The sequence below is a fragment of the Aspergillus candidus genome (genome assembly GCF_002847045.1).
Source record: "Aspergillus candidus strain CBS 102.13 unplaced genomic scaffold BDW47scaffold_15, whole genome shotgun sequence".
Classification (NCBI taxonomy): domain Eukaryota; kingdom Fungi; phylum Ascomycota; class Eurotiomycetes; order Eurotiales; family Aspergillaceae; genus Aspergillus; species Aspergillus candidus.
Window position 1 is genome coordinate 303,640 of NW_020194020.1, and position 15,566 is coordinate 319,205.

Below are 15,566 nucleotides of genomic sequence, written 5' to 3' on the forward strand. Positions count from 1 at the left end.
AAAAAACATCATCTCATCTCATTCTCCGCCAACCGCTTCTTCTCCTTCCTCTCGGTATCTCACTTCTCCCTCAGACCTCCCCGTGCTTCTTCCTCGATCCTACTTTGTATTCTTCTCTCTGGACCTTGAATATTCCCGGGGGTATTCTTAATTTTTTCATCTCTTCCTTTCCACTGTCCTACTGCAGGTGGGTGCTCCCAGACGACCTTTCATCAATCCCACTACACCCGCACACTTCAACCTTCCTGCCACCCCTCCCCAGGCTTCTCTATTGGGATCGATCTGTCTTCGCGCGCAAATTTCACGCTAATAGTTATTTCGAAAGACCCCCGCAGGTCCATCATCCCGCCCGGCGCCCGCATACCGCCGCCGTCGTCAACTTTTCCTTTGTCTACGTCGCAGATCTAGCTAGGATGGCAGCATAGACGGGAGAAATAGCTTTTCCAACCTTGGCTTACCTCGATTTCATCACGTATGGCTACCGTTGAGGTCATCCGTGGCTGAACCGTCAAGGCGACTTTTCCGACGTGTCTAGACCATGATGAATCACCATCTGCCCGCGATGCCGCTTGGGCAGCCACCCATGTCTGGCCCCCGGCGGCAGCAGGATATACCATACTCGGCCGGTCCTCCCAACATGCGCTCGCCGCCGGCGTATATGGGTTACCCTCCTCACATGAATGGGCACATGCCTGCATATTCGCCCCAGCAATATCCGCATTGGTTCCCCGCATACCCTCAGATGCAACCGCCTCGTCCCTTTCAACCTCCGTACGCCCCGATGTTCGTGTCCTCCTACCCTCCTCCCGCTCAGCCGATCATGGCCCCGGCACATATGCCGCCACCACCCCTACAACCCCGGAATTCCACCCCCCTGCAAGCGACCATGTCCCCGTCCGTGGGATCCGCCCCGGCTCCAATTGCGATGCAAGCACAGTCGCCCGCGGCTATTCCGCTGCAATATGTCCCCAGTCCTGCCGTGTCTTCCCCTGTTTCGGCGCCTGTCAGGGTCTCAACGCCTCCGAGGGAGCCATTCCATGCACCGGTGGGTCCCTTCATCTCCTGTTCTTTCCCTGGGTTTTCCAGGTATCAGTTTGCTGATCGAGCAACGATTCAGCTTCCATGGCTCTCGGTTCCCGATCACCCTTTCCCCGCCAGAACCCCGCGCAGACGTCGAAAAGGCCGGAACCTGCAGTCCTCATCGATCGATGTAGAGCTTCCCACGAAAGGCGGCCAGCAGAGTCATCGTGCTGTGGAGAAAACGGAAACGAAAAGAGGCGAGGTCCCGGCTCAGATTCCTTCTGAGCCTCAAACCCCTGCTCTGTCCGCTGCTCCGTCAGTTGCGAATTCGACGCAACCCACCACTCCCTCGGCGGTTCCCAACCTCCCCGCGCGGTCTCAGTCGCAGTCCAAGGGATCGAAGCCAGCGGTGCCCGTGGTACCGATTGTTCCTGTCATCCCGGGCCCCCCTACACCACGCCAGGCTCCCACGGATGATGCTGGTCGTTCTCCCGAGGCCCCTAAAGCTACCGGGGTTGTGGCAGAAGCAGACTCGGCCGCTGCCGGGGAGGCCAATAAGCCCTCGCCTCAGGCGACACCCAAATCGTGGGCGGACCTCGTCCGAAACAAGGCAATCGCCAAAGGTGCGGGCACCGGAGGTGCGCCGCCCGTCGTGTCGAATGGCCTAGTGAACGTCAAGACCGAGTCCATGGCGGATGTCCTCACGAGTCTTGGAGTAGACGTCTCTCAGTACAGCGACAAGGTTGCATTCCTTGAGCCTAGAGGTCTTGTAAATACGGGCAACATGTGTTACATGAATTCTGTATGTCATCTCTGGACCTGTTCATTCCCCGACTTTCGGCTAATTCCAACCCAGGTTCTTCAAATCTTGGTTTCGTGTGTGCCTTTCTATCAGTTTTTGGATCATATTGGACGACGCGCCTCGCATAGCTTCCAGAGCGATTTCCCCATGATCGACGCCATGTGAGTCACCCTTGGAATACACATTGATTATCATTGAGAGCCAGCTGCTTACAGTTTTTCTTCTTCTAAGGATCATGTTCATGAAAGAGTTCCGTGTCATTGACGCTGCGCAAACTGAAGAGCAACTGAAGCTTCGACTGAAGCCGAATGAGCTCGAAGAATATGGAGACTCGTTCACCCCGGAATTTGCTTACCAGGTGATCAGACAGTTGCCACGCTTCCGAGACATGCGCGTAAGTTCTTCCGTTGTGTATACAAGAAGGTTTTCCGAATTTTTGCTAACCTATCATGTCACTAAATTTAGCGAGGCCACCAGCAAGATGCCCAGGAATTTCTCGGCTTTCTGCTAGAAGAGATGCACGAGGAATGTGCTCGGGCCGCAAAGGACGTACCTCCGACGAAGGTAGATGAATCGCTACCGGATGCTGAAGCTTCGGCTGCAGATGGAGAGTCCGGCGATGGCTGGCTGGAGGTCGGTCACAAGCAGAAGGCTGCTGTCACTCGGTCATCCGGCCATATTACTCTGGAATCCCCCATCACACGAATCTTTGGCGGCAAGATCAGGTCCGAGTTCAAAGTTCCCGGCAACAAGACCTCGGTGACTTTGGAACCTTATCAGTCCCTGCAACTTGATATTGGATCACCCCATATTCACAACATTGTCGACGCACTGAAGGGACTAACAAAGCCGGAGAGTATCCAAGGCGATTTCAACTCCCCACGCGGCCCCAATGTGACGGCAACGAAACAGGTGTTCATTGAGAACTTGCCGCCTGTTCTTATCCTCCACCTGAAACGGTTCCAGTATGATAGCGTCACCAACGGGACGCAGAAGATTTGGAAGAGGATCGGTTATCCGCTCGACTTGGAAATTCCTCGCGAGGTGTTCCCGTCCAACAAACGCAATATCATGATGGCGCAAGGTGGATTGCCCAAGTACCGACTTATGGGCGTCATTTACCACCACGGCAAGAACGCGAGCGGCGGCCATTATACGGTTGATGTTCGCCGCCAAGAGGGTCGCGAATGGATCCGCCTTGACGACACAGTCATTCGCCGCGTTCGAAGCGAAGACGTTGCCGAAGCCGGCGGTGAGGAAGATCCTAAGGTTATTGCTGCGGCGCTGGAGCAGCACCGAAATGATAGGGATCCAAATGTCAACAACATCTACGGTCACATTGAACAAGATGACATGGAACATTCCGACAATGAGCGTGGCTGGAGCCAAGTCAACGGCACGGGTTCTGGCCATTCCAGCAAGAAGTCTACCGGTGCTGCAAACGGGGCTGCACCATCTGGACCCTCATCCGGGGTTCGGACTCCGCTTGGACGATACGGATCTCGGGATAACAAGGTGGCATACTTACTGTTTTACCAGCGCATTGCATGATTTGAAGAACCTACTAGACCGCTTCGAATTGCCGACTTACAACAGCAGTGTGGGCAGTCTTCGATTGACAGCTACCAAGTCTCCACACAATGCAGAGACACAAGGGAATCTTCCGAGGGGGAAAGAAAAGGAAAAGGAAAAAAAGAAAAACGACCAAAAAAAAAGGAATAAAAACAAAAAAAAACAAAAAAAAAACTGAAATTTCGACCGCATCCATTCGATTCCATGTTTTCTTTCTTAGCGACATCTTCGTTCATCACAATCGCCTGAGTCGATATCTTGACCGTTTATTTGGTGTTGAACAACGACACAATCTTGCTTCGTGAATCGCACTGGGGTTTGGCTGTTCATACTTCGGCTGTACATACGACGACATGCATATTTCAGGAATGTTGAACCAGCCTAAAAACGTTGCATTTTGAGGCAAAAGCATGATACGTGCGACATTTGCCTCATGACCCGCCTTACTTGCTTCTCATACACGCCAAAACCTTCAAGAGGGCGATTTCCTGCATATTACCCCTGTTCTGGATCTCGACACTCGCGATACCCTATAATCATCTCTTCTTTCCGCTACCACGACAAACTTCTTCTACCCGTTTCCCTTGATCATGATTTTGCATTTGCGGTATCAACCAGTTATGCTGGCCATTGCCGCTTCTCTCCTATATACCTCACCTTTTCCACGTGCTGCTCCGTGATTGGCTCACGAGTGAAGATGAGTATCTGATGTGAAATGTGCTTGCCCAGGTGATGCGGGCTGGGGAGTATAACGATTGCACGATTTTTTTACACCTTATTTCCCATAGACGTATTGGCATGGAGATAACAGCACCGACTGACTGACTGTCCGGGTTTGGAACTGTCAGCTGGAGTCGACAGAGTCCTTGAAAAGAGGAAAGAGAGAAGAAGAAGAAGAAAAGACCAGTCGATGGGATGGATATTGTCACTTTTTGTCCTTTCTCCTCCTTCTGCCGTGTCTTACAACCTTTTATTTCTCTGTTTCTCATCTCCCCTTGATATTTTTCTTTTTACACTATCTAATCGCGATGTATGGGTGGTGTATGGGGTCTACCCCGGGGACGGATGAACGAATAAATGGATGGATTGATGGATGGACAGGATTGGATCGATTGATGGAAGAAATGAAGGAAAAACGGAGGTGTCTTTTGTGTGTTGATGTGGATGAAAGATATGAGCGTGGATATGCAAAGGATTTATCATACTCACTAGGTAACCAGAGGAGGAGGTGTGATGGATGAGGGGGGTTTCTCGAATATCCTAAAAGCGTGTGATAGGAAACTTATTCAAAATTTTCCATAAATTTTCTGATCTTATTGGATTTACGTGATAGTAGCGTAGCGGATGTGCATGACGGACATATAAAACGTGCGATCACCATGAAATGTGGCACCCCTTTGGGATGCTCTGTGGGTGTAGCCCATATGACGGCGTCCAAGGCGGGTGTTGGTTATGGTATATAGATAACGAGAGGTAGGAAAAAATTCAAAACCAGAACAGATCTCGGTAAGCCAAGCTAGACACATTCAGATCGTGCAACAGGATGTGTTCTCACCCCACTGTCAAGCAAGCCGCCTAACCTAGCGCCGGACCGGCTTGAGATGAACATGCAGAGGAGGCTTCTCCCAAAGAAAGTACACCTTCTGTCTCTGCATCCAATCCAAACTATCTTTCGCAATCTCCATATCGAAATTGTAGATGACGCGAGCCAAAATCAGGCGCATCTCGGCGTACGCAAGGCTATATTACATCGCTTTGTTAGGAGGGCGAGTTGCACCGTAGAAGGAGGGGGGTTGATGCTCACTTTCGTCCTAGGCAGTTGCGAGGACCCACGTGGAAGGGCTGTAGAATGTCAAAGTTGTCGTTGGAGTACCGCTCATCGCCGAGAAAACGCTCCGGGTGGAATTCGAAGGGGTCGGCAAAGTGCTTCTCGTTGTGGTATGTGGCCCAGTGGTGGATTGCGACGACCGTCTGTTAATGAGGTCAGATATTGTGGGTTTTTATTTTCTATGTCCCTAAATGAGAATAGAGGGAGTAGATAGGTGGTGGAGATAGTGTGGAAGTGAAAGACTGTCTGTTGCTTACATCTTCGGGGATAACATGTCCCACGATTCGGCGCCCGCTCTTGGGTACCACTCGGGGTAATCCGGCAGGGACTGGAGGATACATCCGCAAGGTCTCGTTCAGACAAGCCATCATGTAAGTGAGCCTGCCCACAGAGTTGATGTCAATCTCGTCCTCGCTGGCGAAAGAACTGCGGACCTCGTCGGCGAGTCGGGCCAGTGCTTTTGGGTTGGTAACCAGTAGAAAAGTGACGCCAGAAAGCAACGTGGCCGTGGTTTCTGACCCTCCGATGAGCAATATGGTGCTGTTCGCTTCGAGTTTATCAAGAGTGAGTCCCTGTCCAGCGTCAGCGACATAGACACCAATCAATCCGCGGCATAAAACCGACCAGTTCTTCCTGCTTTCTCAACAGCCCCTCGATGAGATCCTCGCGGCCTCTTCCTGCCTGCATCCGTTCACGAAGGTTAGCAAACGAGAGCTCCCTCTGCTCTTCGAACTTTCTCGTCATCGACTTGGGTATCGCAGAGAGAAGGAAGCTCTTGAGTCTGGGGAAGACGCTGCCTAGACCCAGCAGCATCGTGCCCGTTTGTGCCGACTTGAGAAGCAGAGGAATAAACGGGTGGTAACATGAATTTTTCAAGCAATCAAAGCCTTTCCCGAACGCTAGGTCACCGATGATGTCGAAGGTAGTAAAATTGTACCAAGCAACCATGTCCAGCGGGTTGGAGCCAGCAGACGTCTCCCGTAGTCGTTGGATGAGCAGATCGACATACTGCCCGATCAGAGGCTCTTGTGCTCTCATCGATTTTTCTGAGAACCCGTGAGACATCTGCCGACGAAGGACGCTGTGCTCCTCCCGGGGTGCATTGATAATACTGGTCGGAACGTAGTCAATCGCACGGTAGAACTGCGCCCACTTTCCTATTTCTTCGGTGCCTGCGGCCTGATGGCCCATGATGTCCTTCCAGGCGTCGGCAGTCGAGAAGGCCAATTCATTAGGCGCAATCCGCACGATATCTCCGTACTTCTCGTGCAGAGCTAGCATATCGAAAGGCAACGTGCCCCTTAGGAGCCGGTAGCAGTACGGAAGCCGGGACATGGCATAGCTGCGTGGGCCTGGAAAAGACCGCAACGGATGGAAGAAGACATTATAGATCACCGTTCCCACTGCACGAACAATCACCTGAATGAGGTTAATACGCTAAGACCAGACAGGTGGGCAGTACATACGGCTGCAATGATGGCAACGGCCAAAGTGCCCAACTGATTGATCAGAAATGTCATGCTGAAGATCGCTCACGAGGAACTATATCGGATTCCAATGCAAGGGAACGCAGGCGATATAAGGCGGGGCCTCTGCCTTTTTGAAGATTTCCGGCATTCTTCTCGGATGGCAAAGTTTCCGTTCCAGGCGTAGGATCGTCTGGGATGAGGAGGCAATGGCAACACACACCCTCGTCTCGGCTTCCTCACGTTCCCCGACAATCACCATCGTGCCTAGGCTTTTCTCCGCTTCGGCAATGAGCTACAGAGGGATGGTGTAGGGCATCGACGCCTGTGATTCGACGGCCGACAGCTGCGTATTCAATACGCAGTCTTCCTTTAAAGTTATGACACATTGCCAAGAGAGGAGTGGCTGGTCCGCACGTCGCGTTGTCGTCGAATAGAAAGATGGTTGGCGAAGCCATCCAAAATAGTCCAAAATACGGGGTTGACATGTCGATCATCTGCATTGGTATACATATTAGTCATGGACATAGCATTAACTAGTGCACGTGATAAAATGACTCAGCATGTTTACCTCAGCAACGATAAGATACCGTAATACCGTTACCACGCCCGGAGTGATCGCGGAGATAAACTCTGTTGGGTCAGAGAGAGTCCAGGATGCTCTAGAGACTCAGGATAGACTTGTCACAGCGTTCAATGGCTGAAGACTCACTGTTGGGAAACATAAATGACACTCCTCATATTTCAAATCATCCGAGTCCCCTTACCTCCTGCGTCCCACCATACCACCTCCTAACTCTTCCTTGACCTCCCTACAGTTCTGTATGTCCTCTTACCAACTCTGGTATCCTGCAGCGCTCTCCCTCCCCGCCCTTTGCTTCTCTTCCCCTCTCGCAAATCGCCGACTGACCAGAACCCCCTGGAGACAGCTCCTTCCTCCACACGTCTTCTCCATGATAAACTGTGCAGCTGTCGACCGGTCTTAAGCGGTCGGATAAAGGTTCAGTCCCGTGCTTAGTGCTGTGGCTAGTGCTGTCTATCACAGCGGCGGGATCTTTTTTTTGATCGCCCTTCCCCTCCAGTGACATTGGCGGCGAAACTGGGTCTTCAGGGTCCATTTATAAGCTTCAGGTCGGGGATTTACATCCCAAGACTGCAGCCCCTCCGGCCCCGAAGCTTGTTCAATTTGCCAAGAATATTTTATTTTGACTTCCTCCCCGCTCCGACCCCCCGCCTCAGTCCCTTCCGGCCACGCCCGTTGCGATCCCATCCTTATTCGACCTGGTACGACGACATGAATACTACTACACCCTCTCCGACGCCGGGCCCTGCCATCAAACGCTCCCCCAGTCTCCGATCCCCGTCGAACTCGGCCGCCGGGGCTAAACGCAAGCGCACAACCGCCGCCAAATTCTACGCCGTCAAGGTTGGCTATCAGCCCGGGGTCTACAATGAATGGAACCGGTGTTTGAAACAGGTGACTGGGTTCAAGGGCGCGGTGTGTAAGTTTGTCACATTCGTCTTGTCTCGGGCTTGGAATAAGACGTGGTCCTGACAAAACTCGTCTACCTTACAGTTCAAGCGTTCCCCACTCTCGAAGAAGCAAACGCTTTTCTCACGGGCACCAAGCTCCCTGCGGGACAGGACGGTGGCCCTTCCAACCCCGAGTTTACGAGATTTTACGGGATCCAGCGTGGGCGGACGCCAGGAGTGTACACGGACTGGGCCAAGGCGCAAGAGCAGATCAAAGGGTTTCCCCGACCGCGGTACAAGAAGTTTGCGACCAGGGAGGAGGCGGAACAATTTGTCCGAGAGGCTGAGACTGGGCAGGCTCCCGGTGCTCCCGGTGTGCTGAAAGACGTGCCACGAGACGAGCAAGGAGCCCCTGTTGAACCGGGAGACGGCCCCTTGCCTCCGGGCGCGGAGGATGGGTTCGATCCCAATCTGTTGTTGGATCCTGCTACCGGGAAGGTTGTCTACCGATCGGCGGACCAGGCCAATGCCACGAAATTGAAGGCCACCGGCCCGCCGGGGATGTTGCGGATCTACACCGACGGGAGCTCGTTGAAGAATGGCCAACCGCTTGCGTCGGCCGGGGTCGGCGTCTACTTTGGTCCCGGGGACACAAGGTTTGTCTCTATTCTTGCCGATCCGTCCTCGTCTTAATCCCTCTTCGCTGACATCAACCCTTTTTCCCCAGCAGAAACGTCTCGGAGCCCTTGAAAGGTGGCCGACAGACCAACCAACGCGCGGAGTTGACCGCCATCTTCCGCGCACTGGACATCGCGCCCCGTCATCGGGACGTGACCATCTTTACGGACAGCCGGTATGCCATTGACTGCGTGACGGTGTGGTGTATCAAATGGCGGCGCAACCAGTGGATGACCGCCGATAACAAGCCGGTCGAGAACAAGGATCTAGTCGAATCGATCGTGGCGAAGATTGAGGAGCGCAACGAGCTCAAGGTCAAGACATGGTTTCAATGGGTCAAGGGACATAACGCTGATCCGGGCAATGTGGCGGCGGATCGATTAGCGGTCAACGGAGCCCAGCGGGGCGTGTCGGAGAAAGCAGCGGCGCTCGAAGCGACCCGGAATATCCCTGACGAGGCATTTGACGAGGAGGATGAACTATTCTGAGCGTCATGGCAAGGGGGGAGAAGATCAAGGGACTAGGAAGGAAAGCAAGGTTTCTGTTTATCCAGTGTATCTGGTGTTGTTCCTTCATTCTACGTTTGATGATGATGGTATCCTGACGGACTCTTTTTTATGTCTATTTCTATTGTTATGACTTTTCCTTTCCTCGTGTCTTCCCCACTTCTTTCCCCTTGAGTGGGGAAAGGAGGGGGATCAGCTCGTTCCTGGTTATTATTTCTGTCCCTGGATCTTGGACTGGTTTTTTCCATCCTTTGTGGAGGGACTGTTGGCATATTAAACTCGCACGATGACATCTTGAATGATAAATGATTGATCGTAATGAATAGAAACAAGCATTGAAGTGACGATAATTTGTCTGGCTCGTAGTAACCCCCGTGTCTCTAAACCATGTAGATAACTAGCTGGAGTTTATCTCCCCAAACGGGGATGGATCGGACACGGCCGCATTCCGATGGCGTTTTTCCTTCCCACATTCCCCTCTTGCTTCTTTTCTTCTCTTCTTCCCATGTGTATGACAAGTGAAGCTTCTGCTGAACGTCAGTCCTCTTACGGTTGATATCATCTTGTCTATTGGGTACTTCTGATTTGTTCTCCTGCTGATAATCCTGCTCTCCACTCCGCTTTTCACTCGCGTGGTCCGAGACATTGTCGTCTGTGACGAGACTGAGAAACCGGCCGGATTTCTCAAATGACACTGCAGACACTGCGCTGGAATCCAACTCGTACCATGGTTGAATAACACGTGCTGGATTAGACACTATTATTTACTCTTCGAAACACTGACCCGGGCGTCGTTGCCCAAGAGCTCTTTTTCCGGCCTGTCTGTGAATAGTACATATACACTTCCGCTGTGACAACTTCCTGTCTCTCCTTCAAGCAGCTCGAGGAGCACGAAAGAAGACGTGAACGAGATGCCGACTCTTTCACTGATCAATTTCAACATCGTCTGTGCGACGTTGGGGGGGTTCATATCGATCTTTGGGCTGGTATCTTACCTGTTCAAGGAGAGATTCTACCTGTCGGAAGCACGTACGTTGACCCTCTTATGTCAATGGGATCAATAGTAACAAAACCAGTGATCTCCTTGCTAGCCGGTGTGGTTTTCTCTCCAGCGGTAGCAAACTTTATTAGACCCTCAGAATATGCACTAGGCTCCGACCAGAACCTGGAAGAGATCACCCTGTATTTTACCAGGCTCGTCCTAGGAGTCCAACTGGTCCTCGCCGGGGTCCAGCTCCCCAAGCGTTACCTCCAGGTGGAATGGAAAAGCTTGTCTCTTCTCCTGGGCCCCGGCATGAGCGCCATGTGGATGTGTAGCAGTCTTGTCATTTGGGCCATGGTCCCAAACCTATCGTTCCTGCATGCGCTCTCGATCGCCGCTTGTGTGACCCCGACCGATCCCGTTCTGTCGAACTCGATCGTGAAAGGCAAATTCGCCGATAAGAATGTTCCCCGGCCGCTGCAGAAAATCATTGTCGCTGAGTCTGGCGCTAATGATGGTCTCGGGTATCCGTTCCTCTTTTTTGGGATGTACCTGGTCAAGTACACGGGGATGGGAGGCGCCGGACAGGTCGGCGGTGCGGGGAAGGCCATGGGTCTTTGGTTCTACGAAACGTGGGTTTACACGGTGATTCTGAGTGTGATCTATGGGATTTTTGTCGGCTGGTGCTCCAGGGAGCTGTTGCACTGGGCGGAAGAAAAGCATTACGTTGACCGGGAGAGCTTCCTGGTCTTTGCCATTGCCCTTTCGGTATGTCGAGTCTGTGTGTTTTCCAGTCGCTGCTAACGCATAACTGCAGTTGTTCATTGTCGGAACGTGCGGTCTTATCGGAACAGACGACCTTCTCGCGTGCTTCGTTGCCGGAAATGTTTTCACCCAAGAGTAAGCTCATGCTAATCCCCGACCTGTGGTCTACATTGAACAGAACTGTCTGCTGACGGACCAGCGACTGGTTTCGCCTCGAGACCATGGACGATTCGTTGCAGCCAACCATCGATATGCTTCTTAACTTGTCCATTTTCATCTGGTTCGGCGCAGTCTGCCCGTGGTCCTCCTTTCTCAATAACGACATCATCCCCCTCTACCGGCTAGTTTTCTTGGGCGTATTGATCTTGCTCGTGCGGCGCATGCCGATCATCTTCGCCATGCACCGGTACATCCACCAGATCGAACACATCTACCACGCTGGTTTTGTGGGATTCTTTGGCCCGATCGGGGTTGGAGCGGTGTTCTACCTGTCGATCAGTCGCGAGTTTCTCCGCGAGATCAAGGTCAATGGCGAGGTCCGCGAAGACGCCCACCGGCTGTCGGAAGCGGTGAATATCATCGTCTGGTTTCTTGTCGTTTGCAGTATTGTGAGTTATTTTCTTCGATATTTCTTACTCTGGCCTTCGTTTCTAACCAGCCAGGTGGTCCACGGTCTATCCATTCCCTTGGTGAAAGCCGGGTACAACCTCCCGCGGACCATTTCCAACGTCCTCAGCACAAGCACCGCCGTGGACTCAGAGCCCGTCACCATTGCCAGTACCCCTCACACCCACAGCACTGCGACGCGGAATGTGGATAATGGTGCCAACAATCGCGGTCGGAAGCGCGGGGGTGGGCGTGAGGATCCCCAGCCTACAGTCTTTCGCATTGGTCGGTCCGTCGTGCAGCCGTCGTCTTCCCAGCAGGACGGCCAGATGCTGGGGACCGGGAATGTCGAAGAACCCGAGCGACCGGTCAATCTGATCACCACCGGCCCTAGCACGCCTAAAGCGCCGTCGGTCGGTCTGGAACAGTCGATTTAGAGTATCTTGGTGGAGGGAGAGCTTGGGGGAGGCAATGGGGTGTGTTGCAGTCATCAGGGTGAAATGGGTGAAGTGTAGGGGTGGATAGATGGACTCGAGTTCTATTAGATATAGTTGGAATTTGGTACATAGTAGACTCGTAAGATATCCATAGACTACAAAGCAGTAAGAGGATGACATATTTGAATGAATGGTGTTACCCGCAGTGATTTAATTGCACTGATAACTAACTTGGCATGCAGACGATCTTCGTCATCTAATTTTGTCTTAATTTATCTTTATTTTACTTTGTTCCATGCTAGTGATTATACTTTACTCCATACAGACAGCCAAGATAGTTTCCACGAACCAGTGGACAAGATCGATCGTCCCGACTAGCAGAGCGGGGGCAAGCGGGGCTGATCAGCGATGGATTCTCAGCCACTAGATAATAATCAGTTATTAGAGTTGGAATACGAGGCTGAGGCTGAGGATTGTGAGATACGTCGAGGTACTTTGTCCAAGCTCACAGTGTTGTTGATCATTCTGGCATATCATCAGTCAGATTCTTATTCCCGACCAGGTCCAGCCCCTGATCAGTTTCTTCACAACTTATTTCTACCGACGCATATCTATCCATCTCTATCTACATCTACACCTTTCATATATGTATCAAAATGGGCGACTATAAACCCCTAAACAACATCGACGTCCCAATCACAGTGGTCGGCGCCGGCCCAGTGGGCATGCTACTGGCACTGCAGCTGGACCGTCTGGGCATTCCTCATCTACTAGCGGAACGAAACCTCCACACCACCAAATGGCCCAAGATGGACCTGACCAGCACGCGGAGCATGGAGATTCTTCGCCTCCTGGGTTTGGCGGATGAGTATCGCGCGCTGGAGGGGTCGGTCGATTTGGACGCTAATTTCGATTGCGTGTTTCCTACGAAGGTGTTGGGTGAGGGGAGGAGGGTCTTGGGGGAATGGGTAGGTTCTCTTCTATTTTCTTCTTATTTTTTTTTTTTTTTTTTTTGCTATTGTTTATTATACAACGAGGTTCAAGACAGTGTGTGATTGAACGACCTCTGATGAGACCAGAACCAACCATCTGCCAGGGTCCAAGCGGCCCACATCCGCCAAATCAACGACGGTAGCCAGCCCGCAGAGACAGGACAGCGATGCACGCAGATTGTCTTCGAAGCTTGGATGAAGAACATTGTCCTAACCCGGACCAGCTGCGTCGAGAGCAAATTCGGATGGACGTACGTCGGCCACGAGGAGACCAGGGATGGGATCGCGACTACATTCGTCGATCAGGCTGGCGTGAGGCATGTCATCCGGAGCAAGTATCTCGTTGCCTGCGATGGCGGTGGCAGTCGTGTGCGAAAAGAGGCTGGTATTAAGATGATTGGGGGTCCTATGTTAGTTTCATCCGCAGTTCAAAGATTATTCGTGTCTGTTTTGTTCTAACTGTCCAAGGCCCCTTCGACTACACCTCGTCCATTTCAAATCGCAGGAGCTTGCACGTGAGCTCAACGGCAGACGCTTCTGGCATGCATTCCCCATCCACGGAGGATTCCTGATCGACCAAGATGGTCGCGATACCTTCACGGCCCATCTTGCAGTCGACCAACTCCCCCCCGGGCCCATCGACCCGTACGAACTTGTCTACCGCGTTTTGGGCGGATTCGGCCAGAAGCATGAGATCAAGATCGACGAGGTCCTTGTTCACAGCGAATGGAACCCAAATTTTGGCGTTGCCGAGCGCTATCACAGCGAGAGTTTGAAGGTCTTTCTTGCTGGCGATGCAGGTTAGTGCCCCCTGTCCTAGACGTATCCGTAGCATTCTAGAGATCATCGGCATCTAACCAGTGATATAGCCCACCGCAGCCCACCCCACGGCGGCTACGGCATGAACAGCGGCGTAGCAGATGCATTCGACCTCGGCTGGCGACTCTCAGCTCTTCTCAAAGGCTATGGTGGTGGTCTACTCCTCCAATCATACGACCTCGAACGTCGACCGATGATGATCAAAGCCCTAAAGCGATCCCACCGCCACGCAATGGAGCACGTCAAGTTCCACGCAATGCTACCAGCAGATCGCACCGTGCTTGAGCAAGAAATCCCCGAAACCGAAACCCTCTGCCGCCGGATCCGAGATTTTCTCACCGCGTCCGGCCCGGACACTATCGACCGTGGCGTCGAGCTCGACCTCCGATACCACTCGCCCGTCATCTATCAGGACGGTTCGCCCGAGAGAAAGTGGTCCCCTAGACGATACGTCCCCAGCACGCGGCCTGGTTCTCGCGTGCCCCATGTGCTCCTCCGGGATGGCACGACGAGCACTTACGATCTGTTGGGCCGCGAGTGGACCCTCGTCCACTTCGTTGATGGTGATGACGACTCCTCCGCCAGCGAGGTCTTCTCTGTCACCGCTTACCAGATCTCCTTCCCCCTTAAGCGAGTCATCCTGCGCAACGAGCCCCACGCCCGCCGCATCTGGGAGAAGCCGCTTGTTCTGGTCCGTCCGGACACGCACGTCGCTTGGAGAGGCACGGAGGAAGATCTGGCGCGCCAGGATGTGATGGACATTTTGAGCGTGGTTTCAGGGAATGTGTCCTTCAGTGGGTATGAGCCAATGTCTGAGGTTTATGTGGAGGATTTCAAGAAGCTGGTGGCGCCGTTTTGGTCGGGCGATGAGAACGCTGATTCGCAGGCTAGTATTGCAGGGGAGGATTTTTGAGGGTTGATATGTATGTATGGATATCAAGACCCTACCACCCTCCAATTAGACTTTTTATTCCAGTGGTCAGATAAGACATGCGAACAGTCCGAAATCCAATTTAGTAGTGATACTTGACCACTGTGCATGCTCTATAGTCTGTGCAGTAAGACCCACAGCGAAAATATCCAATAAACAACCGTTCAATACAGATTGCGTCCAGTTTCCATCACGATCTCTCGATGAGCTCACATAACTGACCTTTTGCGGATAAAGGTTTCCGAATTTCAAGTGGATTGATAGGTTGTCATCCTTGCATATACATGCAGGTTAATGAGGATGTTGGAGGCATGAGGACATCGTCAATAAACACGACCGTTGACTTTCTGGGGATCGGTGAATGTTCTGCTGAATCCTCACTTACGGAGGGAACGGACTCAATCTTGCCAACATCTGGATGATTCGTGAATAAAGGCAGAAGAGCAATCTTTGATCATTTGTATCCAACAATCGCATCATCAAGACGATAATCGCATCAACACGCGATGTAACCTGCACCATCCCAGCTAGCTCGTTCGGACCAAATAATCCAATGGTGCGATTCTTGTTCTTTAAGACGAGTTGGTTTATCTCCTAGTAGAAAGCTTGATATCCTGGTCTGTCTTTATAACCCCGCCCCTCCCAGCTTCTCTGCAGACTTTACTCTGGCCTCTGCTAGGTTAACTTCC

At 52.3% G+C, this 15,566-nt stretch overlaps 7 protein-coding genes across 7 annotated transcripts; 4 read left to right on the forward strand and 3 right to left on the reverse strand.

The window, feature by feature from the left end:
* Positions 1-59: 59 nt before the first annotated feature.
* On the forward strand, positions 60-3,501 carry BDW47DRAFT_103794 (mRNA-binding ubiquitin-specific protease UBP3; the record flags this gene model as incomplete). The annotated part of the gene is made up of 6 exons (XM_024812161.1): positions 60-187; positions 326-1,045; positions 1,118-1,822; positions 1,877-1,983; positions 2,054-2,216; positions 2,288-3,501. Coding segments are annotated over exons 2-6 (2,360 nt in total), but the record flags the coding sequence as incomplete, so codon positions are not given.
* Positions 3,502-3,531: 30 nt separating this feature from the next.
* On the reverse strand, positions 3,532-4,687 carry BDW47DRAFT_103797 (uncharacterized protein). Its single transcript, XM_024812162.1, has one exon. It carries the CDS (start codon positions 4,381-4,383, stop codon positions 4,048-4,050), a length of 336 nt encoding a protein of 111 aa, XP_024673182.1. The 5' UTR covers positions 4,384-4,687; the 3' UTR covers positions 3,532-4,047.
* BDW47DRAFT_103798 (cytochrome P450) lies at positions 4,680-7,059 on the reverse strand. Its single transcript, XM_024812163.1, has 5 exons — positions 6,689-7,059; positions 5,847-6,641; positions 5,480-5,794; positions 5,199-5,365; positions 4,680-5,134 (listed from the first exon to the last, which is right to left on the reverse strand). The coding sequence occupies exons 1-5, from the start codon at positions 6,740-6,742 to the stop codon at positions 4,975-4,977; spliced, it is 1,491 nt and encodes a 496-aa protein (XP_024673183.1). The 5' UTR covers positions 6,743-7,059; the 3' UTR covers positions 4,680-4,974.
* Positions 7,060-7,366: 307 nt separating this feature from the next.
* BDW47DRAFT_103800 (RNA-DNA hybrid ribonuclease) lies at positions 7,367-9,690 on the forward strand. The gene is made up of 3 exons (XM_024812164.1): positions 7,367-8,190; positions 8,265-8,817; positions 8,892-9,690. The coding sequence occupies exons 1-3, from the start codon at positions 7,983-7,985 to the stop codon at positions 9,325-9,327; spliced, it is 1,197 nt and encodes a 398-aa protein (XP_024673184.1). The 5' UTR covers positions 7,367-7,982; the 3' UTR covers positions 9,328-9,690.
* Positions 9,373-9,690, reverse strand: BDW47DRAFT_17005 (uncharacterized protein). Its single transcript, XM_024818366.1, has one exon. It carries the CDS (start codon positions 9,636-9,638, stop codon positions 9,417-9,419), a length of 222 nt encoding a protein of 73 aa, XP_024673185.1. The 5' UTR covers positions 9,639-9,690; the 3' UTR covers positions 9,373-9,416.
* Positions 9,691-9,863: 173 nt separating this feature from the next.
* On the forward strand, positions 9,864-12,306 carry BDW47DRAFT_103801 (putative Na/H antiporter). Its single transcript, XM_024812165.1, has 5 exons — positions 9,864-10,374; positions 10,422-11,095; positions 11,145-11,227; positions 11,292-11,700; positions 11,755-12,306. The coding sequence occupies exons 1-5, from the start codon at positions 10,257-10,259 to the stop codon at positions 12,133-12,135; spliced, it is 1,665 nt and encodes a 554-aa protein (XP_024673186.1). The 5' UTR covers positions 9,864-10,256; the 3' UTR covers positions 12,136-12,306.
* Positions 12,307-12,618: 312 nt separating this feature from the next.
* Positions 12,619-15,566, forward strand: BDW47DRAFT_17030 (FAD binding domain-containing protein). Its single transcript, XM_024818367.1, has 4 exons — positions 12,619-13,103; positions 13,210-13,537; positions 13,596-13,927; positions 13,997-15,566. The coding sequence occupies exons 1-4, from the start codon at positions 13,100-13,102 to the stop codon at positions 14,857-14,859; spliced, it is 1,527 nt and encodes a 508-aa protein (XP_024673187.1). The 5' UTR covers positions 12,619-13,099; the 3' UTR covers positions 14,860-15,566.

Coding starts and splice junctions, on each gene's coding strand:
- BDW47DRAFT_103797 (XM_024812162.1), bottom strand. CDS start 4,383: ATGAGAAACAGAGAAATAAAAGGTTGTAAGACACGGCAGAAGGAGGAG.
- BDW47DRAFT_103798 (XM_024812163.1), bottom strand. CDS start 6,742: ATGACATTTCTGATCAATCAGTTGGGCACTTTGGCCGTTGCCATCATT. Junction 5,366..5,479: donor GACATGTTATCCCCGAAGAT/GTAAGCAACAGA, acceptor CCTCATTAACAG/ACGGTCGTCGCAATCCACCA. Junction 5,135..5,198: donor CGCAACTGCCTAGGACGAAA/GTGAGCATCAAC, acceptor GATGTAATATAG/CCTTGCGTACGCCGAGATGC.
- BDW47DRAFT_103800 (XM_024812164.1), top strand. CDS start 7,983: ATGAATACTACTACACCCTCTCCGACGCCGGGCCCTGCCATCAAACGC. Junction 8,191..8,264: donor TGGGTTCAAGGGCGCGGTGT/GTAAGTTTGTCA, acceptor TCTACCTTACAG/TTCAAGCGTTCCCCACTCTC. Junction 8,818..8,891: donor TTTGGTCCCGGGGACACAAG/GTTTGTCTCTAT, acceptor TTTCCCCAGCAG/AAACGTCTCGGAGCCCTTGA.
- BDW47DRAFT_17005 (XM_024818366.1), bottom strand. CDS start 9,638: ATGTCATCGTGCGAGTTTAATATGCCAACAGTCCCTCCACAAAGGATG.
- BDW47DRAFT_103801 (XM_024812165.1), top strand. CDS start 10,257: ATGCCGACTCTTTCACTGATCAATTTCAACATCGTCTGTGCGACGTTG. Junction 10,375..10,421: donor ATTCTACCTGTCGGAAGCAC/GTACGTTGACCC, acceptor TAACAAAACCAG/TGATCTCCTTGCTAGCCGGT. Junction 11,096..11,144: donor TCTTTGCCATTGCCCTTTCG/GTATGTCGAGTC, acceptor GCATAACTGCAG/TTGTTCATTGTCGGAACGTG.
- BDW47DRAFT_17030 (XM_024818367.1), top strand. Junction 13,538..13,595: donor AAGATGATTGGGGGTCCTAT/GTTAGTTTCATC, acceptor TAACTGTCCAAG/GCCCCTTCGACTACACCTCG. Junction 13,928..13,996: donor CTTTCTTGCTGGCGATGCAG/GTTAGTGCCCCC, acceptor CCAGTGATATAG/CCCACCGCAGCCCACCCCAC.